This window comes from Ochotona princeps, chromosome 4, assembly GCF_030435755.1.
Source record: "Ochotona princeps isolate mOchPri1 chromosome 4, mOchPri1.hap1, whole genome shotgun sequence".
Taxonomy (NCBI): domain Eukaryota; kingdom Metazoa; phylum Chordata; class Mammalia; order Lagomorpha; family Ochotonidae; genus Ochotona; species Ochotona princeps.
In genome coordinates, this window is record NC_080835.1 from 16,611,478 (window position 1) to 16,637,820 (window position 26,343).

The window sequence follows — 26,343 nt, forward strand, 5'->3', positions numbered from 1 at the left end:
CATCTCCTATGTTGTTACCCTAGATATCAGTTATGGGTCAAGGAGTAGGCTGCATCAACCACACTCCCTGTGGTTAGCTTTCACTTTTAAAATAGCCATAGAAGGAAACAAGAGGAGGAAGCAGCAAACCTCCTAGAGAAATGGGGTTGGAGAAAAGATTGAGGATACATACTTAGTAAAAACAGAAGAGAAGATGTTGGAAGGGATAACAAAAGATAATGCTGGGGAAGCATTGCCATGGAAACACTGTGTGGTGCCTGGATCAGAAGACAATACTATAGTTTCAAAGTCAAGTTCAGCTTCACAGTTTGAAATCCATCACCTGCTTGGGACCTGGCCCTGTGGATTGGTTTCCTAAGCTGTCACAAAGGAGGGGATCCTGGTACTGGCAGCTTCTTAGAAGGTGGGGCAAGCTATCAGACTGACAGATTTGAGTAAACTCAACTGACAGAGAAGGGAGGGGATGTGCTGATGAGTGGCTCCCCGTATGAAAGACACTCTGAGATCCACTTGACCAGGCTGTTGGGGGTCTCCTGTGACCAGGATGTCCCTCAGTGAGCTGTGGGCCTCGCCTCATATGGGGACCCCGGAGAGCTTCTTAGATACACAGATTCTCCAGGTGCCACCTAAACTTGGTGCAGTCCAACCTCTGGGGGCCTGGGACTCTGGATTCTCCAGGTGAAAAGGGTGCACAGCAAAGGATAGAATCAGCATAGAGAACGTTATTCTCCCTGACGGAAGGGCTGCAGGAGGCAGAGCAGAGGGTGCTGGGACCAGGCAATGGCCAGGGCATCGATCTAAGTGGGCAAGTGATCAGGTCCACCTGGAGTGTGAGGCAGTAGATGAAGTGGATGGGAGGCAGCATGGCCAAGTGGAACAGCACAGGACTCTGGAGTCAGCCAACTTGGTTTGAATGGTGTCTACGGTTCTCTGGTAGGCTGCAACTATGGGTCAGACACTGACCTCTCCTACAATCTCAATGATTTCTTTCGTAATATGAAATTAATTGCAACAGTGCTTTCTGAAGGGTTATTAGGAGGATTCCATGAGTTTGCATGGGAACATTGCATAACACAAGTGGGCAGGGATCTAAGATAGAAGAGGTTGAGACCTTGTGTTTGAAGAGAAGCCAGGTAACTGATTTTGAACTTGAAGAGTCTCATTTTATTGCCTTCAGCCCCTGAGGTTTAAGAGCTGTTTGTTACATGGCAGTTGGACTTCCCTGACTGATATAAGGCTGTGCACAAGAGGTTGCTTGTCACAGAGTAGCCACCTATTGTAGGTGTGTGCAAGAAGAAGTTAGCAGGCATGCCTTCACCCACAAAAGAATTGGACAGAAGACATCCAGGCTAAGGAGTGGTTAATAACCCCTATGGCGGCACCCCAAGTTCTCCGCAAGGGTTGGGAAAAAATCTGGGGAAGATTCCAAGATGTCTTCTAGGGACAGAGTGGGCTGTTCTCTGCCCAGACTTGGTCTCCAGAAGTTGAGTCTCCTATGGAAGCAAGATGATTGGCTCTCAGCTACTTCTAGCTGGACCACATGGACTTCATGTTTATTGTTTGGACATTAGGGAGAGAGTCATATTTTTTGATGGAAAAAGAGAGATTGGGGCAGAGGACAGAGAGCATGGTACCTACCAGTACCCTGGGAAATGAGCCAAATCAGAAATAAAACAAGAGAAACTCTTCCATCCTGGTGGTAACTTGAAACATTTAGCACTAAAACCATCATATGGAACCAAGTGACAAAAACCACACATAATTGGAGATTTTCAGGGCAGGTTGGGGTGGGGGAGCACTTGTGTCAGATTACTTCCTCTTCCTTAAAGTACACATTACCTTCCTCTGCTTCCAGAGAAGAAAGGCTGAGAAATGCTGGTTCAGAAATTGTTGCCCCTCAAATGCAGGTCCAGACTGACTCTGGTTAAGATGTATCCAGGAATCACTTAGGAAGGCTACTGTAGCAGCTCATCACCCCTGGCTGTGATAACTCAGAATGTCTTCAGACACTACCAATGGCCAGTGTCCCTGAGGGCCAAAACTGCCCCTGGCTGAAAACCACTGGTAGATAAATTCATGGTGTATTCATAAGGGAGCTCTAGAAGGTTCATGGATTGGGCTGGTATGATGTCTCAACTGGTTAATCCTCTCCCTGCAAATGCTAAATTTTGTCCTGGTTGTTCCACTTCTCATTCAATTTCCCTGCTTGTGACCTGGGATAGCAAAAGAGGATGGCCCAAAACCTTGAGACTCTGTACTCACATTGGAGATACAGAAATCCTGGCTTCTCACCCCTGTCTTTGCATTGGCTCAGCTCTAGTTGTTGTAGCTATTTGGGGAGTGAACCAATAGATGGAAGATCTTGTCTCTCTTTCGGCCTGTAAATCTGCCTTTTCAATAAAAATGAATAATCTTTTTTTTTAAGGTTAATGCATTAAAAAATTTATGCTATGTATCTTTGTGCCAGTACCACGTTGTTTTGATAACCACTGCCCTATAGTATGTCCAGAGGTCCGGAACTGTGATTCCCCCTGCTAACTTCCTGTTCTTCAGGATAGTTCTAGCTATCCGTGGTTTTTTGTGCTTCCAGATGAACCTTTGGATCATTGTTTCCAGTTCCATGAAGAATGTTTTGGGCAATTTGATTGGGATTGCGTTGAATGTATATATTGCTTTTGGCAGTATAGACATTTTAGAAAGATACAGCCAAATAATCTTTGACAAAAAGACAAACGACAATCCAGGCAAATGGGAAGGTCTGTTCAATAAATGCTGTTGGGACAACTGGTTGATAGCCTGCAGAAACAAAAAAATAGATCCACATCTCTCACCATACACTAAGATCAGATCTAAATGGATAACAGATCTAAACCTACATCCAGAAACCTTCAAACTTTTGGAAGAAAATGTTGGAAACACACTGGAACACTTAGGGGTAGGCCCTCACTTCCTAAAAAAGACTCCAGATGCAGTAGAAATCAAGACCAAAATAAACAATTGGGACCTCATCAAACTAAGAAGCTTCTGTACAGCTAGAGAAACAATCAACAAAGTAAAAAGGCAACCCACAGAATGGGAGAAGATCTTCGCACACGACATAGGTGATAGAGGGCTGATCTCCAGAATATACAAAGAGCTACAAAACAACCAAAATGTCAAAACAAACAAGCCACTCAAGAAATGGGCACGGGAAATGGGCAAACACTTCACAAAAGAACAAACCCAAATGGCAAATAAGCATTGGAAAAATGCTCAAGTTCCCTGGCAATAAGGGAAATCCAAATTAAAACATCAATGAGGTACCACCTAACTCCAGTAAGACTGGCCCACATGAATAAAAGCACCAACGACACTTGTTGGCGAGGTTGCGGGGAAAAGGGAACCCTACTCCACTGCTGGTGGGGCTGCAGGCTGGTACAGCCTCTATGGAAATCAGTATGGAGAATATTCAAACAACTCAAATTCAACATACCATATGATCCAGCAATAGCACTCCTAGGAATATATCCAGAACACTTGTTCTATGAGAAACCAACATGCACTCCTATGCTCATAGCAGCACAATCAGTAATTGCAAAAACATGGAAACAACCAAAATGCCCATCAACAGAGGATTGGATAAGAAAGCTATGGTTCATCTACTCCATGGAATACTACTCAGCTATTAAAAAAAAACAAAATGCAGTTCTTTGTGGCCAAATGGGCCAAACTGGAAACCATAATGCTAAGGGAAATGAGCCAATCCCAAAAGGTTAAATACCACATGTTTGCCTTAATTTAAGATGATATGATGTTATGTATAACATGTTATGTTTTGAATGTTATATGTTGTGTATAAACTAAAATTGAAGTATAGGTGAGGTGGTCACAGAAGGTGGCTGGGAATTCGCATTTACTTTTAACATATTGGTTACTCATTACTATGTCAATTAATTCCATAATGATGTAAATTTTTGCTGATGGTATGTTGGAGCTTTCAATTGACTGGGATGATACTCTGCTGGCTCTGTCTTCAGACCAGAGAGGGTATACCTAAGAAGCCATTGAACTTGACGGGACAATAAGATACTGGACTCTATGTTTGGTATACGCTTGCAATGGGGAAATCTCAACTGAACTTGAGCTGTGGTTATGCAACAAGGTGGAGGAATCCACCATGGTGGGAGGGTTTGGGGAGGGGTGGGGAGAACCCAAGTATCTATGTAATTGTGTCACATAATACAATGTAATTACTGAAGTTAAATAATAAATAATTTTAAAAAAAGTTTATCAGGAAACACACACAAAAAAAATTTATGCTATGAAAAAGTTATGCATTTCAAAATACATGAACCACTGCATGAGCCATCCTGCTGGGCCCAAGAAGCAGCCGTTAGGTGAAAAATTAGTTGTCACAAAAGGGGTCGCCTAGCATCTCTAACAAGGTTAAGCATTTATTCACAGGTCATTAACTGCAAAATTAATTTCTGTCTTCCCAGCATAAACTCCATAGGGAAAAGACAGCATCTGCCTTGTTCATGCCTTTGTTTCTAACACACACATAGGACCAGCCAAAAGACAAGCTCAATAAATATTTGTTCATTAAAGAAATGTTTAGGGGGAGGAATCAAGACAGCAGAATAGGAAAAGGACACGTTTAAACAGATAGAAAAACATTAACCAGGGTGAAGCAAAGAGGGTACACTCCAGGAAATAGGAGAGGACAGAATGATAACAGAGGGTTACCTAGAGACTGACAGACACAGAAAAGCAGCGAACACAATGGTGTGGTGTTCCAGTGACCAATAACCACCAGCATTCAGAGAGCGGCAATCTGAACTGCACCAGTGTAGCTGGAATTCCACCAGCAACAATGTGGGAGGGGACGTTCACTGGGAGATGAACTCAGACAGAGAACTGCCCCTCCTGCTGGTCTGTTTGATTTGATCAGGAGTAGAGACAGAAGGGCAGGTCCCAGACGCACAGTGCCGGAACTGGGTGGATTTTACAGCCCAGTCTGTCCCCTAGAGCCAAATTGGGCACCATTTTGTGTAGCAAGGCAACAACTATGGGATAGGACTACACATGCACTGAGCTGCAAGTGAACTCATTTCTGACTCAGTGAACTGCAACAGCATGGCATCCTACAGGTTCTACCCAAGATAGGTCCTGGTAGCCCTCAGACATGATGGCCAGCTCTGATCAAGAACTCTAGTACTGGCATATCAGATGCCATTTTGTACAGTGTGGCAAAAGCTTTAAGACTGCAGGGACAACAATGAGCTGCACATGCCCTGAGCTGGGAGTGAACGTGCTAAGCTCAGTGAATTGCATTGGTCCCACAGGAAAATAATACCAACTTTGGCTTCATACAGGTCAAATAGGTTCATGTGGCCCTCAGACCTAATGGCCAACAGGTTCAGGCAAGATCAGCACCAACAACCTAGTTATATAAGTACCTGGTATCTCCATAATCCTGAGAATTGCTGTAACAGAAGTGGGAGAAAGGTTGTACAGACAACGGTGCAGCCTCAGTAAGGTATCACCGGAGGTGGAAGCTGGTGAGACAGGAGCTGGGTCTACGGAAACCATGGTGGAAGTCTATCATAAGAATCCAGACCTGGAATTCACTGAAGGAAGTGGCACAAATGAATGCAAACAAAAAGCATGTACCAACCACAATAAGTAAAACTGAACTGGGCAATACAGCTTAGAAACCTTCCCCAAAGAGAAGAATCTGATAACCAGAAGTACAATGACCAAGAGCAAAAGAAGAGACAGAGGCACAATGAATATGACTGAAGACTTCCCTGCAAAGGAGCAAAACCCTTTGCCAACCTCAGAGTTCACTGAGGAAGACATCGAGAAAATGGGGGATACAGAATTCAAAACACTTGTTATAAAACTTCTTATCAACAATGAGAAGCACATAAAGCAAGCACTCAGGAAATTTAAGGAGTATGTCACACAGGAAATGAATCAAATGAAAGCTGATATATCAGAAATGAAGAATACAGTGGAGCAAATTAAAAGTACCGTGGAGAGTCTCCAAAATATAATGAAGGAGGTAGAAGAAAGAATCTCAGAATTTAAAGATATTTCCTGTCACCAGGGGGGAACAAACAAAAAGCTGGTAGCAGAGCTGGGTCAAGCTAAAGAAAGTATTCAAGAATTAAGAGACATTACTAAAAGGCCAAATATAAGAGTTATGGGAGTCCCAGAAGGTGCAGAAAGAGGAGCTGGGTTTAAAAATGTATTTAATGAAATAATAAGGGAAAATTTTCCTAATCCGGAGAAAGAATTGAGAAACAACATTCAGGAGGGGCACAGAACTCTCAACAGGCTTGATCAAAAGCGATCTTCACCACGACACATGATAGTCAAGCTCTCTTCAATCGAACATAAGGAAAAGATCCTCAGATGTGCACATGAAAAAAATCAATTGACATATGAAGGAATGAAAATTAAACTCACAGGAAACTCTACAGGCCAGAAGAGAATGGAGCAACATATTCCAGATTCTAAAAGAAAAATACTGTCGGCCTAGGATAGCATATCCAGCAAAGCTTTCTTTCATCTGTGAAAATGAAATAAAATTCTTCCACAGTAAAGAAAAGTTAAAAGAATTTGCCTCTTCCAAACCTGCGCTATAAGTGATACTTAAAAGTGTTCTCTTGACAAAGAGGATTAGCACCCACCAATGCCAAAAGCAAATGTGAAGACTATCCCAGTAAAATAACAGAAGACTAAATCAATGAACAACTCATTGTTAAAATGACAAGACCAAATTACCACCCATACATATTAACCCTGAATGTAAATGGCTTACATTCAGCAATCAAACATCACAGATTAGTAGACTGGATTAGAAAAAAATGAAACCCCTCTAGTTGTTGCTTACAGGAGACATATCTCACAACAAAGATCAGCAGAAATTATATCTCATGGATTTTGATTTCTTTTAGTTTCATCTCTTCAAAACTCTCATTAAATTCTTCACTGATTCATAGATCATACAGTAGCATCATTTTCTTCAAGAAGCGTCTTGATTTTCTTCATTTCTTCAGCAACACACTAGTCATTCAGTAGCTTGTTATTTATTCTCATGATGTTTTTAATATCTTTTTTCTTCCTTTTGTTGATTTCGTATTGTGGCTTTTTCGTTTAAGGGGATGTAACTGTGTAATGGAGGCTATCATATCCAGGTGTGAGGATACAATGCAGTATGCATCTCTACTTCCAGATCAAAGATGGACTCCCAATGAAACTGTTTACTATATCTTGACAATAGGATGCTGGACTCTCTGTCATTGTCCATGCCCACAATGATGGACATATGACTGTGTATGAAGAACTATACGATAGTAATAACATAGGGGAACTCAGTGGGGGGAGGGGCTAGAAGAGGGGGAAAGGGAAATCCTACTGTCTATGGAACTATGTCATCAAATGATAATGATAATTCAAAAAGAGGTAAAAAAGAAAAAGAAAAAAGAAATGTTCAGGGGCCAGCACAATGGCTCAGTTGGCTAATCTACTCTAAAGATTTGTTTATTTTTATTACAAAGTCAGATATACAGAGAGGAGGAGAGACAGAGAGGAAGATCTTCTGTCCGATGATTCACTCCCCAAGTGAGCCGCAATGGCCGATCCGATGCCGGGAACCAGGAACTTCTTCCGGGTCTCCCACGCGGGTGCAGGATCCCAATGCTTTGGGCCGTCCTCAACTGCTTTCCCAGGCCACAAGCAGGGAGCTGGATGGAAAGTGGAGCTGCCGGAATTAGAATCGGCGCCCATATGGGATCCCGGGCGCATTCAAGGCGAGGACTTTAGCCGCTAGGCCACGCCGCCGGGCCCGGCTAATCTACTCTAGATAGCAGCTCTCCTCATCATGGCCATTTGAGGAGTGAAACAGAAGATAAGAGATCCCCTCTTTGTCTCTCCTTCCCTCTGTAAATCTGCCTTTCCAATAAAAATAATCTTTTAAAATTACTAAGATCATCAATTTCTTATGCAGATTTCCCCCAGATGGGCTAAAACTGTTCTATCATATCCAGGAGAGGAATATGCATATTTGGGGGTAGATAGAAGAAAACAAGAAGAAATGTTTACCCTCCCCACCTCATGCCATCTGTCTAGCCTTTTTCATGGGAAACGGACTCCAAGATCGCCACCACTTGTCCTGCGGTATCACTATTAGGCCTCCAGGTGACATCTTTCAAAAAGCAGCTGTCCAAGTATTGAGGAGGAAAGAGAATTTGCATTAGTTTTGTTGTTTAAGCTTTTTTTTTTTAAATTATTTGAAAGGTAGATTTAAAGAGACAAAAGGAGAGACAGACAAAGAGATCTTCCATCCACTGGTTCAATTCTCAAATGGCCACAATAGCTAAAGTTTAGTTTATCGTAAGCCAGGAGCTTGGAGCCAGGAGCTTATACTGGGTGTCCCATGTATGTGCAGGGATCTAAGGACTTGAGCCATTCTCCATTGCTTTCCCAGGTAATAAGCATGGAGCTTGATCAGAAGTAGAGACTGTGACTTCAACTGGTACCCAAGTGGGGTACTGGTACAACAGAGGCTTAGCCTGTGACACCATAGTGCTGGCACTGAGAATTTTGCTTCCTGTCCCTAGGAATCAAACTCTACCACATAGACACACTGGTGGCTGGTTTTTCCCCAATTGATTCTTCCTATAGTAAATCCAAAGAGCATCCAAGTTACCACCTCAACAATGTGTGTTTAGTTCCGGGGTAGTAAATGCATTCCTAATTCCCCACCATCTGTCTCCAGAACTCTCTTCCTCTAGCAAAAGTGAACCATGAACCACAGTTCTCCACTTGCCTCTGGCATTCTCTGTCTTCTTGATTCTAACCATTTGGCAGATGGTATCACAAGGTATTGGTTCTTTTGTAACTGACTTACTGTGCTTAGTTGCAGCGGGTGTCAGTGGAATATTCCTCTCCTTAAGGCTGATGTGTATTCCTCTGCATGCTTGCAAGAGCTCGCCTACCTACTGATGGCCGCTTGGGCTGCTTCCACACTGTAGCTGCTGCAATCAGTCCTTCTATGAACCTTGGTGCACAGCTATCTATCTCTTCAATGACTCTGCTCTCACATCTGGACTATACCCAGAAGTGGGATTGCAAGATTGTGTGTGCTAGATCCATTCATGATCTGCTCAGGAACAGTCATGCTGTTTTCTCTAGCAGCTGCCTCATCTAAATTCTCACCCATCATGCCCAAGGTTCCACTTTCTCCCCATCCTCACCAATACTTGCTATTTTTTGTTTTAATGTTTTGTTGGTAGCCATTCTTAGTGAGTGAGCATGAGGTGGTCTCTGTTGTGGCTGGCTTTGAATTTCCTCATTTTTGAAGATGTTGAGCATCCTTTCATGTGCACATTGTCATTTATGCTTCTTTGGAGAAGTTTCTGTTTGAATCACTTGCTCATTTTGAGCTGCATTGACTTACTGTTGTCATTGGGTCTTTGCAGCTCTGGGCTGCTGTTGAGTGGACAGAGTGTTCCTGTGTCTCAGCAATGCAGAAAAGCTACTGGACAGGAGAAAGAGGTGTGGCATGGGCGCAACTTCAGGTCCCCGGGGATGTGCCTCTTCTGTGAAAGGATCTGTGTAGAGTTGTCCACACTGGAAGGAACAAGTAACCAGAAGCCTAGAGATGGGGGAGACTGGGAGAGCCAGGGGGGGCATGTCAGGGAGCCTGAGGGTATACCAGGGGCACCCTTCCCCCATCCTCACAGGACATCTACCCTGACTCATTGTGCACCCACATTTCCCAGGTCCTATCCCCAGGTATGTCAACAGGAAGTGCTGGTTCTAAGCTCTGCTCCTGCTGCATTCCTGGAGTGAGGCTTCTTAAACCCAGGTCTTTCTATGGGACCTTGCTTCCCTGAGCAACTGCTTCTACCAGGTGTTCTTTCTGTCCACCCCAAGCCTCTCCTATGTTCCCTCCTTAAACTCCTAAGCCTCTTTTCTGTTTCCAGTTTCGGCTATTTAAGTGAAAACATAGACACATCTAAAAGATGTGGTGTAACCAGGCTTTTGAAAGGCAATAAATAAAATTTCACAGGAGAATGAGTTGGGAAATCAGCTGATGTTTTTGCCTCTTGAAGAGACTCATGTAGCTGTCATCAGCTCTGCTCTGTGTCTGGGCAAGGGCCATAAATCATTTGCCATGCAGACAAGGCTGCACAGCTGAGAATGCTTCTGGTCAAGTTCCTCTGCTCCACAGTCAAGGTCTTCAAAAACTCATGTTAAAATGCAGTACACCCCTGTGGGGCACTCTTAACCGCAGGCACCAAAGCACCCAATTCAGAGCAGCTTGAACAGTAAGCACAGGGCTGCTTGTGGGGCTGAAATGCAAAGGCAGGATGGACTTCAGGGTTGGACGACTCACTGGCTTTATGACATCATCATCACCAGGGATGTAGGTCCTTTGCATCTCTCCAATTTGCTGCTTGTTTAGTTAGCTTTGTCTTCAGGCTGACTCATTCTGCAGTCACAAGATAGAGGTACGCACTTCCTTTCAGAGTGGGAAGAGGACTTCTACCACCATGGGACACAAATCCTTCCATTCCATCCCTTGGGTCTCCCCAGGGCAAGGGATGATCTTTGGGCCAGGAATAGTCACCAAGATAATGTCTCAGAGGAAACTAGAAAAACTACACACACACACACACACACCAGGGATCCAGTAGCCAGGTGGATCCTAGATAACCTGGTGATGTACAGGGAAGACAGAGAAAAGAAGGGCTGTGAGTTGGTGATCAGCTAGAAAAACTGATCTAGTACCAGAAGCATGAGTTTTCAGCACCAGAGACAGCTCCTGGGGCTCAAGGGCACACACCCTGACCCCTTAGGATGGAGGAGTGCAGACTCAGGCCCCTTGGTGATTTGAACCATATAGAGTGAACCTGACTCCCAGGCCAGCCCAGGGATGACATCCCCACTGAACTTGCAACATCAGCCAAGCCAGACCAAACTGGAAATTCAACTAATATCCACAGTCCAAAAGATAAATATAAACACAAAAATCCCCTCCCCCTCCCAGCCCCCAGGACCTCCTGAACAGCCTTAATTTCAGTCCCCAAAAGTGACAAAGCAGTTGACACTGAGCCAGGGTGGTCTGTAAGAGATGAGCAGGAGGGAACTGCGGAATCTGACCCTGGCATGTGGTGATGGTCATGTAAAGCCCATTTGAGACCAACAGAAGCAGCTGTGGGGCAGTGGAAATGATTTAGATTTCAACTGAAGTCCTGGAAGCTCCACTACCCATACTGATCATCAGTTGTGTGATCTTGAATTTCCCCATGCTTGGTAACAACACATGTTGTAAAGACTTATGTGAAGGTGGACCTAGCTTTGTGGCAGATAAAAGGACATGGGGCATTAATCTTTGCTCTGAATGCTTCCTTGCAAGGCCTTTGGCTGTCCTGTATTGGGGACACATCCTTTCTCCCTTCTCCTCAATTTTCCTCCCAAAACTCCTCTCCCTCAAGGCACTGCATCTTTCCTGAAGTCCTGGCTGACCTCCCAGATCCCTCCCATTGCACCCTCAGGGTGTTGATGTCTTCTGCAGTGGTTCAGAGCACACATTGCCCTTGGCCCACTGCACTGTGATCCTGTAGCTCTGCCCAATGGACTGTGAGAGGCCTCTGTTGGAGAGGGTCTCCCCAGTTCACCTGTGGCCCAAAGTATAGCATGGAGTCTCCCCTCACTTTGCAGCTCAGAACAGTGAGTAGGATAAATCTAAAATTCACTTGTCACTTAAGGTGACAATCCAGCAAAGTGAAATGGCTGTCCAAAGTCACCCAGCCCCAGGTACAGAGTGGAAACTGGAAACCAGGTCCCTGGATGCCCATTTACATTCTCCATGGGATGGAGGTGTGAAAAGGACCTCATGCCATAAATTGTGCCAGTTACTCCAAGTGTCTAAAAAGGTAATGACAAAAGTTGTTGACAGGCAGGTACAGGCCTGGGAAAGAAATGCACTGTGAACCTGCTCGCTCCAGGATACATTCCACTGACCAGGTTAGTTTGCTTGCAACCAAGCTTGTTTGACTTGGTTTGCTTTATGGCCTAGTGGGTGAAATTTCTGAGAAGAGACTAGGACTGTTCTATTCCCATCCGAGCTTTATTTTGCCATCTCTACAAGAGGAATGACCTGTACCCCTTAAAAATGTACATCTTAAAAATTCCATCCTATAGTGGCCAACATTGTGGCCACCACTTGCTATGTGGGCGTCCTGTACTGGAGCACTGATTGGGTATTGGCTGCTCCACTTCTATTCCAGCTCCCTGCTAAGGCATCTGAGAAGTCAGTGGAAGATGGCTCAAATGTCTGGGCCCCTACACCCACGTGGGAGACCCATATGGAGTTCCAGGCTGCTTGCTTCTACCTGAAGTATCTCTGGCCTTTGTTGCTTTTTGGGAAGTGAACCAATGGATGAGAGCGTTTTCTTTTTAATCATTCTCTCTTACTCTCTCTCTCACTCACGCTATTTCTCTTTCTCTTGCTCTCATTCATTGTCACTTACGCTGTCACTCTGCCTTTCAAATACATAAAATAAATCTTAAGAAAATAATGTACCTGCATGCAGGGCCAACAACTAGGGTCTGGCAGGAAGTGGGCATTCAGGAGAGGTGGGGCTGCTGCCTTCATCCCTTGGGGCTCTGCCCTGCCTTTTTGTGCACACCTAAGCATTTGTCCAGTGGATGAGATAATAAAGAAATGTCCCCGTCACCCAGGCCCAGCCTGTCACAGTGATGTTCAGGGACAGAGTGCCCACCAGAGCAGAACATGCAGTATTTCTCCTGGGGCAATTCAGTGTCAAGGTACAGACCACAGAAATACAAGCAATGAAATGATCAAGTAGGGCTAGCAGTTGAACACCATCCCTCTCCTGTAGACCAATTTCCATGTCATACTGTCTGCCACGGTTCACTCTTGTCACTGGGTAGAAAACCTTGACCCCCACAGAAAGGTGAGGAGCAGGAGAGCCAGTGTGAGACTCTGCTATTACCTGTTTGTGTTAACTTCATGGTCATCTGGTGGCTTGTCTTCCCTGGAAACCAGGATTCAAGCGGAAATCCCATTATCTCCCATCATCAATTTGCAGTTTCCTGGGACCTGGTACTGCTGCCTGCTATATATCTTTGCATGCTTTTTTAAAGGATCCATTTATTGATGTCTTTGGGCAAAGTGGCAGTGGAGAGACAGAAAAGGAGCTCTTCCATCCCCAAATGGGCACCAGGCCAAAGCCAGGAACCTATCCAAGTCTCCCACATAAATGACAGGGATCCAAGTACATGTACCATCTACCACTCCTTCCCTACGCAAGTCCCTAGCAAACTGTTTTGAAAGTGAAACCACCAGATTCGAACCAGTAGTCCAGTGTGAGAAGCTGGTGTTATTGCAGACAATCACTTAACTTGCAGAGCCACAGTGCAGAACCCTGTTATGTAACTTTGCATCCACCAGGTGCAAGGGAGCTCAGTTCCTGATGGAGGCCAAAGATGGAAGAGTTTACATCTCTTTCTGAATCCTTTCCACCTACATAAGGCTTGACAAGCAGGCAGGTAGGGAAGGAGAGGAAGAGTGAGAGATAAATGAGAGAGGGTAAAGAAGCCAGGAGCACCAATGACATCGGCAGAAAGGGGTCCACTGTGATAGAGCACAGCTGTGAGCACAATCTTGGGACAAGTGCGTTGATGGATAAAGGAACAGCCCCGCCTCCTGGGGGGATCCCCCTACATCCCTGATGTTGTGATTCTGCTGGTCCCAGCCTCTCCCTTCTGGGTGTGGGCACCAGACAGGAAGTATTAACAGGCAGCCACTAACCAGAGTGTTCCGTGTTTGCAGTTCAATGTGAAGAAATCCACAGAGCCCGTCCAGCCCCGGGCCCTGCTGAAGTTCCCAGACATGTACGGCCCCAGGCCGAATGTGACCACTCCTGAGGTCATCAACTATGCGGACTACACACTGAGAACCACAGAGGAGCAGCCAGCACCTGCCAGCCCCCAGGCCTCACATGATAGTCGCCTCAAGCACCAGGTCACGGAGGAGTTGTTCATCCTTCCTCAGAATGGTAGGTGTCTCCTGTCCCCTCTCTCTTCATGAGTGGCACACAGTGGAGGGGGTGGTGTTGGAGGAGGGGTGTTACCATATGTGTGGCCTGGCTGGGAGCTGTGCAGGAACCCCATGCTGTGGCATTTGCTCTGGGTGAGCAGGTGGTCCAGGGCTTTGGGATGCCAGGCCTGTAATCCTGCTCATGGGCTATAGGTTGTTTCTGCTTGAGGTGTCCAGCTGTTGTCATTACAGACAGACCTCCAAGAATCACAGTGAAAAGCATGGGTTCTTATCTACTGCAAGTGTAGCAGGAGTCATGATGCTATCCTTTCTGGGTCCTTGTCTCGTCATCATAAAGTGGAATCACACTATCACCTGCCTGACATGGTTATTATAAAATCCAAATAGAATAATGCAGAGATAATGCCTGGCTCAGGGCCTGGCAATGAAGGCCATCTATACCAGAGGTGTATTTATTGCTTCCATTCTCCTTTTCTCCAGCCTCTGTATTCTGAATGCATCCCATTTATGCTTATAGAGCTGGTGCTGGACACAGGGGGAGGCAGGAAGGGCAGGGACCCTAGTCCCTTACCCAGTGGGTTATGGAAGCTTCACAGGAAGCCAAGCATCAAAGCAGGATGATGGGCTGCTGTGTGGTCTGGGGTTTCCTTCTCTGTGGCTGGCAAGGAAGACAGTGAGATAAGAAGGAACCTCATGGCTTTGACATGGCTCTCAGTGTATCTTCTTGCTCACACCAGTCCAGACCCATAGTGATAAGCCTGGCATTTAAAGAATAAACAGTCTGATTAACTCCTGGTTGGCTTCCATACTCCAGGTTTCCCCACCCATGTGTTAACCGCATTGACATTAGACCCACTCAGCAAGCGTTTAGTCTCATAGTTATGACACCATTTCAGACCTGTGTGTCCCTTCGAGGTGCCCGGGTTCTATAGCTGCCTCTGACTTCTGAGTACAGCTTCCTGCTAATGCAGACCTTGACAGGCAGTAGGCGATGGCTCAAGTAGTTGTGTCTCTGCCACCCAGTGGAAGACCTGGATTGCATTCCTAGCTCCTGACTTTGACCTGGTCCAGCCCTGGTTGTTGTGGGAATATAGGAAGTAAACCAGTGGGAGGGAATGCGCTCTCTCTCTCTCTCTCTCTCTCTCTCTCTCTCTCTCTGTGTGTGTGCACGCCTTCCTCTCAATAAATTTTTAAATTTAGACTTGCTTAATACTTGAGAGCTTACTGTTGGATGGGAATGATTTATATGAGGGCCCTTGTGAGTGGTCATTATCATCATCATAATCATAGCAGGGGGTTATCATCATCATCATTATGCTGTTCATCATCATCATAGCAGGGGTGCCCTTTCCTGTGACCCCCAATTTCTCAAAGCTCAGATGAAGGCATAATTGGACCCTCACTGGTAAGGAGAGCAGAACTGGTTCATACTGGGTCTGGGAAGAATTCAGGTTACTTCCGTTCATGGGTTGCCTTTTGTGGTTTCATCCCCAACCCAAAAGGCAACAACCTGCTTCTGATTCCATAGAAACCTACCAAGAGCTCCTGGTTCCTATAACCTGACGACAGGCAGCGGTGTGTACATGATCCAGATGGTTCATTCTTGGCCCTGTAATGTGCCAGATGTGGTCTGTTCTCCCAGCCACACTCCTCCCCACTCATTGTACAGCACAAGCACCCATTCCTGAAGCCCCATCTGCTGCTACTGCCTGGCTCTGCCTGCTCCCCACTGAGAACAGCAGCAGAAACAGTTTGTTCTTGTTGCACCTGAGCCAAGCCCCCCATGAAAAAAGATCCTAGATAAGGGTGGGGGTTCTAAACTTCTTTGGTTCATTTCCTGAATACTTTATAATAGCTGATGCTGGGTCTGATCAGAAGCCAGGAGTCAGGGACACAACCCTGGCCTCTCATGTGGGTGACGAGGATTCAACCGCTTGAGCCATCATTCACTGCCTTACAGGGTACACATTCACAGGAAACTGGAAAGCTGGAATGCAGGCAGGACTCGGACCTGGGAATCTGCTCCTATATGGGATATGGGCTTCTTTGCTGTTGGATCAGATGCCCTGCCTGGGGTTGGTCTTGATGTTGAAGGCTAAAGTAACCTTTGAGTTGAGTCAGGCTTATCCTTTCTCACATTGGCATTACTGCCATAGCCTGTGAATGTCTCTGGGGGCAACATGGATCCTGTGCAGCCACAAATCCAGTTTCATGCATATCACTGCTGATCCGTCTGTCCCTTCTTAGATTCCCAACAGACATTTCTCACACTTGCAGAGACTTCATAATGAACCATTTGGCAGCTGATTAGCCCTCTAGATGTCTATCCTTGCAATGCATTCTGAGAATCAGACTTTTAATTCCAGTTTACTAAAAGTGGAGTGTGCTGCAGCTGCTGGGTCCTTTCAGTGTGTGTACTGCCTCTGCCTGGTGAGAGTGCTTCCAGATGGCGGGCTGCTCCATGCAAGCAGCGTGAGGAGGGAGAGCAGTGCTTTTAGAAATTTCTGAGCTAATGTTAATGAGTGCACTCAGCAAAGAGGCACCGCACATGCACTCCAGTCGAGTGCCCTTCTCCTGACCTTGCCCCCAACATCTTCTCCTGACTTAATTCTTCTAAGCTTGCCTCTGGCTGCTGCCTCCAAGGATACAGGGACTGTATGGGCTGCTGTTTGACGAGTTCTGTGATGGGCTGCTGCTGATGGTCAGTCTCCCCCAGGGAACACTCACTGGGGACCAGGCCCTGAACTGAGGAGATTGTCCACCTTATTTCATAGCCCTCAGTGAGCCTAGCAGAGAGACACTGCTGCCACGCCCATCGTCAAGATAAAGAAACTGAGGCTAAAGAGGTCCGGTGACTTGTTCAAAGACACTAGCTACTATGCTGGCCCTGAAGCTCACAACCTGACTTCCAGTCCATGATAACCCCTTGGTGTGCCATGCCCACTGTCAGTGGTGTTACCTCTATGTAGCCACGGCATGTGTGTGGCTAAAGACTTTGGGTTTGGGTTAATGGCATACAGATGGGAAAGGGGAGATGGGGGCTGCAAGGCCACAACCTGGGTGGCTGCTACAGCTTCGTCTCTTGTTATAGGTGTGGTGGAGGACGTCTGTGTGACTGAGACCTGGAACCCAGAGAAGGCTGCGAGCTGGAATCAGGCCCCCAAACTCCACTACTGCCTGGACTATGACCGGCAGAAGGCTGAGCTGTTTGTGACGCGCCTGGAAGGTACTGCTCTTGTCCGATGCCCATGGGGCACAGGGTGATGGGAGTATCCACAGATGGAGGCACATTGGGCTTTGATCCCCAAAACAGATCCCCCAACATATGACAGTCATACACAGACTCCTTTCTCTGTCCCTTGTAACAGGCCCGGCTGTGGGTAGATGTCTTTTGAATCAAGTCTCTTGCAGCCTCGGTGGCTCTGGAATCTCCTTGGCTCCCTTGTCTCCCTCCTCTAGCAGGTGGAAGGGACTGAGACCAAGGAGTGCACAACTCTTCCTTAATAGCCTGCACCTGACCATGTCAGGCCTTATGTCTCACATTCCATGGGCTGTAGCCATGTGGCCTTACCTCCTTGCTGGTGGCCTAGCTGGATGCCTAGGAAGAAGAGGAAATGAGTTCTTAGTGAAGTCAGCTGTCTGCCAGAGGCTGGGCTTCGTGCGAGACACTAAGAGGTGTTGTGAACAGTTAGCAAAGTCTATGTTCCAAAGTCTCAGGGACTGGAGGGGTCAGGAAGCCCTCCTTCTCCCTGCCCTGGAAGTTTGCTTTACCCTCTGCAACCAAAGCTAAGACCGCAAAGTAATCTGGAGCAGCGATGAGGCCAGATCCATTCTGAGTGACTGTTTTTCCCCTTTCATTGTCTTTTGATGCTTTTAAGCCCTTTCATACACTTCATTTTGTTTCATCTTCACAATAGCCCCATTTTACAAATGAGGGAACTGAGGCTTAGCAGCTCTTATGACTTGTTCAGGGCCCCTCTAACTACCCATGGCAGAGCCAGGGCTGAAACTCCCCTAGCCTCAATGGAAGGGCCCTGGGGCCACCATGTGTGATCCCTGTTCTCCCAGGCAATCCAGCTGACACTGACCCCTTGAGACCTCCCAGCTCTCAGTGCCATTCCACTGTGTCCCAGGTGGTCAACCTTGGGGTCTATCACACGACCACGGTCATGACTGCAACCCTCCACAGGATCAGGTGTCTTCCCTCCTCTTGTCCTCAGTGCCAATTTGTGCTGCTTTGTCTTTGCCTGCAGCAATGACCAATGGCCACGACAGAGGCTGTGACTGCTATGTCCAGGGCAGTGTGGCCAACAGGACCGGCTCTGTGGAGGCCCAGACGGCACTGAAGAAACGGCAGCTACATACCACGTGGGAGGAGGGACTGGCGCTCCCCCTGGCAGAGGAGGAGTTGCCCACAGCCACCCTGACCCTGACTCTGAGGACCTGTGATCGCTTCTCTCGTCACAGTGTGGCTGGGGAGCTCCGCCTGGGCCTGGATGGTGTGGCCGTGCCTCTAGGGGCTGCCCAGTGGGGTGAGCTGAAGACTTCCGATAAGGTAGGCATTCCTCTGTGCCAGGGTGGGTGAAATATCTGGCCCCTGGTGAGGTCTTCCTTGGCTCTATCACAACAAGAAAGAGCTAAGGGCATGGGGTGGCCTCACTTAATGACTCCACTCCCCCCAGTACTAAGTCACTCTGACAAAATCAGTCTTAATCCCTTCCAAGGGCAGTGCGGTTCATGATCTAATGAGTTGGGCCTGGGGTGTACCTCAGTCACACCACACTGGAAACTTGGCTTCCAGCACATGAACAAAACACATGCAAACTGCAGTGCTTCCCGAATCACCCATGAGAGAGAGAGAGAGAATGAGAGAGAGACAGAGAGAGGACTATTCTGTTTACAGACTGGGAGCTGAGTCTTATAGAAGCATGGATTGCCTCACAGGGTCCCTAGCCAGGACACCACCAACTCAACCTAGTAAAACCTGCTGGTACAAATCACAGGTGCACCCGATGGAACTAGACTGTTCCAAGGCAGTGTGTGATTTGAGGTGCTGCTGGAATCACAAATGGAACTTGGGGAGAGGGACCCAACACTTGGCTTCTAAGGCAACTTCCTCTAGAGATGCATGGACTCCCCCACTTTGAAGCTCTGGTCCAGCCCCCAAAGGGCTGAAATTCAGCCATCTAGTCCCACTACCATCCCCCATCCCAATACAAACAGAAATTATCAACTTACTCTTTAAGCACCTTGACCAGCTGCTACAGTGTCCTGGGCCTTGAGCCAGGAACTCGAGTCCTGGCCATAGCAGTAATGAACACTATCCTCAGGGTTCGTCCATCCTGCCAGTCAGTCTATTCACTGCAGCTGCACCTGCTCCGTAGGTGCCCTCTCACTCATGCTTGGACTATTCAGTGCACCTGGGTGCCATCTCAGAGCATGTGGCATGGAGTCACATGTCGGAGGTGACCCTGTGAAGGTGATCATGCCATGGAACCCCTCATCCAGGTGGGAGTGTGGGCAAGTTGGTGCCAGGTGGTTGGAGCCTGAAGTCATGGCAGCCCAGGTGCTTTTTCTCTAGGCAAGCATGGGTTAACAGAGGTGGCAGTGGTGCCCCTCCTCTGTCCCCTCCTCCTCACACCAGTCCTGGCTGGAAGATGCTCAGCACAAAGTAGCAGCCAAAAGTGGCTCATGCGTCACCAGGGGCCACAGTGTAACCCACTGAGAGTGCAGCCTTGAATGATTTCTTGAGAACCTTGGGGAAGGAGGGAAAGTGAGGGAAGAAGCCAAAAAGACAGAGGATTTTGGTCAACAGCTGTTTAAAGCAGCAGTACTAAGAAGGGGCAGGGACTGTTGCCCCCTGCAGGGACTCTCACCTGTCCTCAAAGAGCCCAAATCTGACTGTTGTGCAGTTCCAGCACAGGCCATTCCTGTACCTTCAAGAAATGACCTTGAGTCCAGCCCAGCTCTGCTGCCACCCTGCTGGATGCCAGGAACAAATCACTGTGAAATGAGAGGCAGAGGCAGACAGCACTGGGAAGGGATTGGAGAACAGCAGATTCAGGCCCTGGGCTTTGGCTCTGGTTGAAACCTCCATCCAGGTCTCAGTCACTGGCTGGGTAAGCTCAGACGTGGAGAGGTAGGTCCCTGAGAGTGACAGGTGCCAAGACCTCAAGTGGGAGCCCCCTTAGGATGCTTGTCAAGACAAAAATAGAATGGCCAGGTTTTTTTTTTCTTTTCACAAATTTCTTCCAAAAGTTCATGAAAAAAAAGAAATGAAAAAGAACTGAAGATTATAATATTTATTGGAGTACAGAAAACTTTGAATCTATCCACGGTTTTTCTATAAAACACAATTCCACAAACCCTTTGAAGATTGAGTACATGGATTTCAAAATCTTAAATATCAAAAAGAAGTGGGCCTTTCTTTTAATCCCATTTTCCATGAACTTTTGGAAGTACCTCATGCATTATGAAGCACCTGCTATGTGCAGGGGCAGGCGATGTTTGCTGCGATCAGTCTTCTGTGCAACGACAGTCCGGAGGTACATACAATGGAATCATGCCCCGCACGGAGGAGGTGTGTGATACATACTGGCTGGAATCTTTCATGTCCTTGCCAGGGATCCTCAAAGCTCCTGAACCACCAGGCTGGGTGAGCCCCTCGGCTCATATTGGAGACATCTTTCTTGGATGCAAGTTGTAAATGCAAGGCAAGACAGGAGTGGGGACATGGCTACCCGTCACTTTTAACCAGCTTCATTCCCCAAGTCCAGAAAAAAATGCTCCCCACTTTAATAAGCTCATGAAAAAGCGGGTGCCCTTCCTTGATGTTGGTGACCAAGTACCATGGTTCCTAGTAATGTATGCAGGACACTCTGCTTAAATATGCACATCATTCCTTGCATTGTTATAACAACCCCATATAGTGAAGGTACCAACACAGGCTCTCAAGTAGCCAAGTCCAACTTCCCACTGACCCCCAGAAACCTGATGGTCAAGTAGTGATTCTCACCTGGGGTTCCCTGGAGCATTCCCAGGAGCTTGGAGGGACAGAGACAGGGGGCAGTAAAGGAGGAAAGGACTTCTTGCTGACTGCCTCTTCCATGCTCTGACTGGCATCTCTTGGCTCTGTTTTATGTGCTGGGTTTGAATGGACAATCAAAAAGTCACTTGTGTACATCAGCTAATTGCTACGGTTGGCAAATGCCCACGGAGAGCTCCTTGGTATCTGGCTCCCGTTGGGTGGTGAGGGTGGAGAAGACAGCACTGATGGGCAAATGGTTTCTAGGCTGCTTGTTAGGTGGAAGCCCAGCATGACCTCAGTCTCAATGTCAGTGGATGGGACAGAAGCCACCTTCCCAGTGCATGGTCTCCCGTGTGTCTCTTTTTGCATTTCAGGAGTCTTCTGCGGGGAGTGGAGAGATTCTTTTGTCTATCAGCTACCTGCCGGCTGCCAACCGCCTCCTGGTGGTGCTGATTAAAGCCAAGAACCTCCACTCTCACCAGTCCAAGGAGCTCCTGGGCAAGGGTGAGTGAGGTGCCAGAACAGAGAGCCAGGACATGTGAGCAGAGGGAGGCAGCCCCTGGGAGGACATGGACATAGTTAAACAGGGAAATGACAGATGCACCTGCATAAGGAGTCACCCTCAGCAGGGTCCTCTGGCCGAGGCCCACAACTCACTCAAAATGCTGCATCAGGATCCAGGTAGGAGATCCCTGGACTTGCTAACCTTTAAGAGCCACTTGGAGAACCATTTGCCCTAACCATTGTTCTAACAGAAGCCAAGGGCCAGGTGATAGCCAGGGTGTGGAGGGACCTGGGCTACAGAGCAAACTGGACCCTGTCCTTATCACCCAACTCTGGCTGGGCCACCTCAGGCAGGTGTCAGGAAGCCCAGCCTCCTCTCTTCCCAAGGTCTCTGCTAGCTGCCACCCCCACCCCAGACTCCTCTCTTTTCTCAGCAGCTAGGGTGTGGGTGACAACAGACGGTGTGTAGGCCCTGGAGTCAGGGCCTGAGGCTTCACGCGTCTGTGCCCCATATACCCAAATAAGTCCCTTGGCACCATTCCAGAAGCCCTGGGCACAGCTCCCAAGTTCAGGGACCAAGGCAGGAAAGCAGCCTCGGCTCACTAGGTAGTACCTGGCCTGCCAACCAAGTGCTCATACCAGGTTAGCAAGTCATCTCTATTTATAGCAACTCTATTTATAGCTTGGAGCCCAAGATTTGGGGTGAATGCAATCAGAAGTTCACCCATCTGGCAGATTAAGTGCCCCCCTTTGCAGTCCCTCTGGACAACTCCGTACCTTTCTTAGGGGAATTATTCTGACTCTCCATGATCTCTGTTGACAAAACCAACGACGCCCCCTGGGCTGGCTGTGATACCATTTGGTGCAAAGTCACCAGCCCTCCTGCCGAAGCTTGGGGAACCTGGACTAATGAAAAAGTGTTCAAGTCCTTCCCAGACTTGGGTTGTGAAATGAAAGTGCCTCTAGGAACACATTTGTAGGCTTCTGGGGGAGAGGGGGCAGCTGTAATGGTGCTGAAGGGATAATGTATTTATTTGTGGATTTTAAAAGCAGAGAGAGAGAGAGAACCTGCTATCTGCTGGTTCATCCTCTAAGCAACCCAAGCAGCTGGGGCTGGGCCAATCTGAAACCAGGATCCTTAACTCCATCTGACATTCTCATGTATGTGGCAGGGCCCCAAACACTTGGACAATTTTTCCACTGCTTTCTCGGGTACAGTAGCAGAAAGCTGGGTTGGAGGTGGAGTAGCTGGGACAGGAACTGATGCTGGAATGCTAGAGTCCAGGCAGTGGCTTAAATCGCTTGGACACAAGCCAGGTCCCAGGAGGAGCCTGATAATAGACACAAACTCTGGAAGGGGAGGGTTGATGGGGATGAAGATATGAGGATGGCATGATTTCCTGGTCCGAGTTGAAAATCAAGCTGTAGGACATCTGAGCTGTCATGTGTTCCTGCTTTGATTTGGAGTTAGGAAGCCCTCAGGAAGGGTTCATGGCAGGGGTGGCTTCAACACATGCCACCCAGTAGCTCATGTTACATATCATGGGAAAAGTTGAGTAACCCTTACCCAAAACTGTGCCATCTGAAGACTCCAAACTCCAAAGCTATTTGGACATTGATGGAACACCACAGGCAGAAACTTTCACAGCTTGAAAATTTGCTTGGTGATCAAAATAATCAGAAAAAAAATATTGTATGGAATTACCTTCAGTGTATCTTCTAAGATGTATCTGAAACATGAGTGATTTCTGTATTCACACTTAGGTGTCGCACCCAACGTACCTCATGAGGGATACACAGCAATCTCTTCAAATGCGTAAACTCCCCAAATCCAAAAATGTTTTTGGAGAAGTGATAATGGACTAGTACTGTCCATTTCCCACAGCTGAGTGTGAGTTCTATAGGGTATATTTTTGGCTCCAGGCCACTTCCACATGGCAAGCATTTAACAATTATTGCAGGTCTAGCACTATGACATAGTGAGTTAAACCTCAGCTTGGCCGTGCTGGCATCCCATCTGGGCACCGGATTGGGGCCAGACTGTTCCACCTCCAACCCAGTTCCCTGTTAATATATGTGGGAAAACAATAGAGTATACCTTAAGTCCATGGGCCCCTGCACCCACATGGGAGACCCAGAAAAAACTCTTGACTCCTGGCTTAAGTCAGGCCCAACTCCAGTCATTGTGACCTTTTGGGGAATGAGCTAGTGGATGAAAAGGTCTTCTCTGCCTCTCCCTGTCTTTCTCTTTCCATGTAACACAGCCTTTCAAGTAAATAATTAAGTCTTTTAAAAAAAATTGTTGGATGACATATAGTCCAGTGCTGACATGGGTGGGCATAGAGGGTAGGTACTGTCCTGAGCCCTAGAAACTACTTTTTTGCCTTCTAGTCTACCTCATGTCTCCTCGCCTTCTTCCCTAGATGTCTCGGTCAAGGTGACTTTGAAGCACCAGGCTCAGAAGCTGAAGAAGAAGCAGACAAAACGGGCCAAGCATAAGATCAACCCAGTGTGGAACGAGATGATCATGTTTGAGTTGCCAGATGACCTGCTGCGGGCCTCCAGCGTGGAGCTAGAGGTGCTAGGCCAGGATGAGGAGGGCCAGAGCTGTGCGCTGGGGTGTTGCAGCTTGGGCCTGCATGCCTCGGGCTCTGAGCGCAGCCACTGGGAGGAGATGCTCAAAAACCCACGCCGCCAGATTGCCATGTGGCACAGGCTGCACTTGTAAACCGCCTTCTGCGTAACATCTGCTCGGGCACTGCCCTGTTCTCTGGCCCCCGCTGTCCTCTGCAGTCTCCTGTTTCTGCCCTGTCCTCTATCTGACACCCAGAAGACAGGACCCTGCTTCTTAAGTCATCACATTCCCATCTTGAAAACATCAGCAAGGCAAGACATTGGCATTTCACTGAGAAATGCCCTCTGCCATCAGTGAGACTCTTGTCACCTACACCTCATGGGCAGGCGTTGCAGGTGGGCCTAGGCCAGATGTGGAAATGCTTCAGTTGTGGAATCTGGGTGTGATGACAATAATGAAGTTTCTAACAGGGAGCCCTTCACCTGGAAGTTGGGACTGTCTGGGTGGCGGGAAACCTTAGCCAGCATTCAATCAAGCCCTGAACAGTCACCCAAGCACAGTTCTCAAGCCTCTGTGTGTGAGAGATCACCAGCAGCTCCTGGGACCCCCGGAGCAGATGTCCCAAATCAACTCCCCTGGCCCGAGCCCAGGAGCACTCTTTTTTGTTTCTTTAGCAAGCACCAGGAGGTTCTGAGGCAGAAGTTGGGCCACTGCACTTGGAGGATCCCTGCTGCTACATTCCAGGAAGCTTTCCAGCCACACCCCTTGTTAAGGTTCCAGCACCAGTTCCATTGCTGGACATGTGGGCCATCAGTGGGACATTTGGAGGTTTAAAATGCAATTGTTTTCATGTTTCGTGTTTGAACTTGTGCTTTTGAGATCCTGCTTTTGGACCAGATGTTGTGCTGCTTTTTCTTGAAAAGCTTTATGGTTTTTGTGTTATCACCATCAGCCTCTACTCTTCTTGGGGCTGAGAAGCCCCTTTGCTCATTGGGTGGGATTCTGAGTGCCCAGTGTCAAGACCACCAGCTTCACCATGGGACCCTCTGAGACATACCTGGTAGCTGCTTCTTGACTCACCAGCCATTTCAGAAGGAAATTTCATGTTTGATTTGATCTGTTGTGCCTGCCTCCATGGACACAGACTTGGGAGAGAACTTCATATAATAAGGATTTTGTAACCATTCCTCCCTCCCTCGGTGTCCAGGACTTAGTATTTTAATCAGTGTACAAACAAAAATGCATCCGCTCTGTTTCAAATGCCTACTTTATTAGTCCAAGTAGATGCCCCACATTGTTGATTCAGTCTAAATCATGAGCCTTATTGAGTGAATAGCGCTCACCTGTGAGCCCGAATTCCTGGGGCATTGGCCCACTTCAGCCTCAGTCTAGCCGTCTGTAAAATAAAACCAATGACACTGGAGCCTGCCTGTGAACTCTCAGATGGATGACATAGTATTCACAAGCTGTTAGGTGCTCCATGGCTAAGCACAAATATCAAGTTCACTTACTGGTCATCTTTCAGTTAAGGTATTATGTTGAACTTCAAGTTGGTGACTGAGAATGCCCAGAAAGTGCCAGAACCTTCCAGATCCTTCCAGGACCACAGACTCTGTATTTCGACTTTGGGTTAGAAAAAATGGTTTCAAAAAGTTGGTGGAAAAATTATGTGAGTTTCTCACAAATTATTTGATGCCTCCTACACTATTTTCCAATAGTGTAGCCCTTCGGATGTCAGCTCAGTCCCCTGGTCTAAGGAGGAAGTTCTGGGCAAGATTGGCCAAGTCTTCCCTCCTCCAACAAGACAGATCCTTCCTGGCTGTCCTTGGGAATCTGAGCCAGAACCTTAGAACAACATTTCATCATTTTTCCTTTCTTACAGAAATAGAAGACCCTTAGTAATAACTTCAGCCCACTCTCTGAAGAAACAGAAAAAAAATCCATCTCTGTTTTAGTTAGTCAGAAACTTTGATCTCTAGGATTGAAAAGCCCTTGCCAGGTTCCTTTTCTCCCACTCCTTTCATAAGTGAAACACTGGTTAGTGGCTTCTTAGAACGTGTCTCTTGGATTCCCATCTCTTCTTTTTTGTACAGCTTAATACCAAGAGGACGAACAGTCCCAATGTGAGTCAATCAGCATTCCCTTCTTGGCAAC

At 47.3% G+C, this 26,343-nt stretch overlaps 1 protein-coding gene across 2 annotated transcripts in view; it reads left to right on the plus strand.

Moving 5' to 3' along the window:
• SYT13 (synaptotagmin 13) overlaps window positions 1–24,640 on the plus strand; it is a 39,583-nt gene extending 14,943 nt beyond the window's left edge. For both annotated transcript variants that reach the window (XM_004585380.2, XM_058662463.1), the window contains 5 exons: window positions 13,856–14,081; window positions 17,175–17,309; window positions 18,337–18,638; window positions 21,485–21,614; window positions 24,038–24,640. In XM_004585380.2, the coding sequence (XP_004585437.1) occupies window positions 13,856–14,081; window positions 17,175–17,309; window positions 18,337–18,638; window positions 21,485–21,614; window positions 24,038–24,342 (1,098 nt within the window). In that variant the 3' untranslated portion in view covers window positions 24,343–24,640. The remainder of the gene's footprint in view (window positions 1–13,855; window positions 14,082–17,174; window positions 17,310–18,336; window positions 18,639–21,484; window positions 21,615–24,037) is intronic.
• Window positions 24,641–26,343: the final 1,703 nt, after the last annotated feature.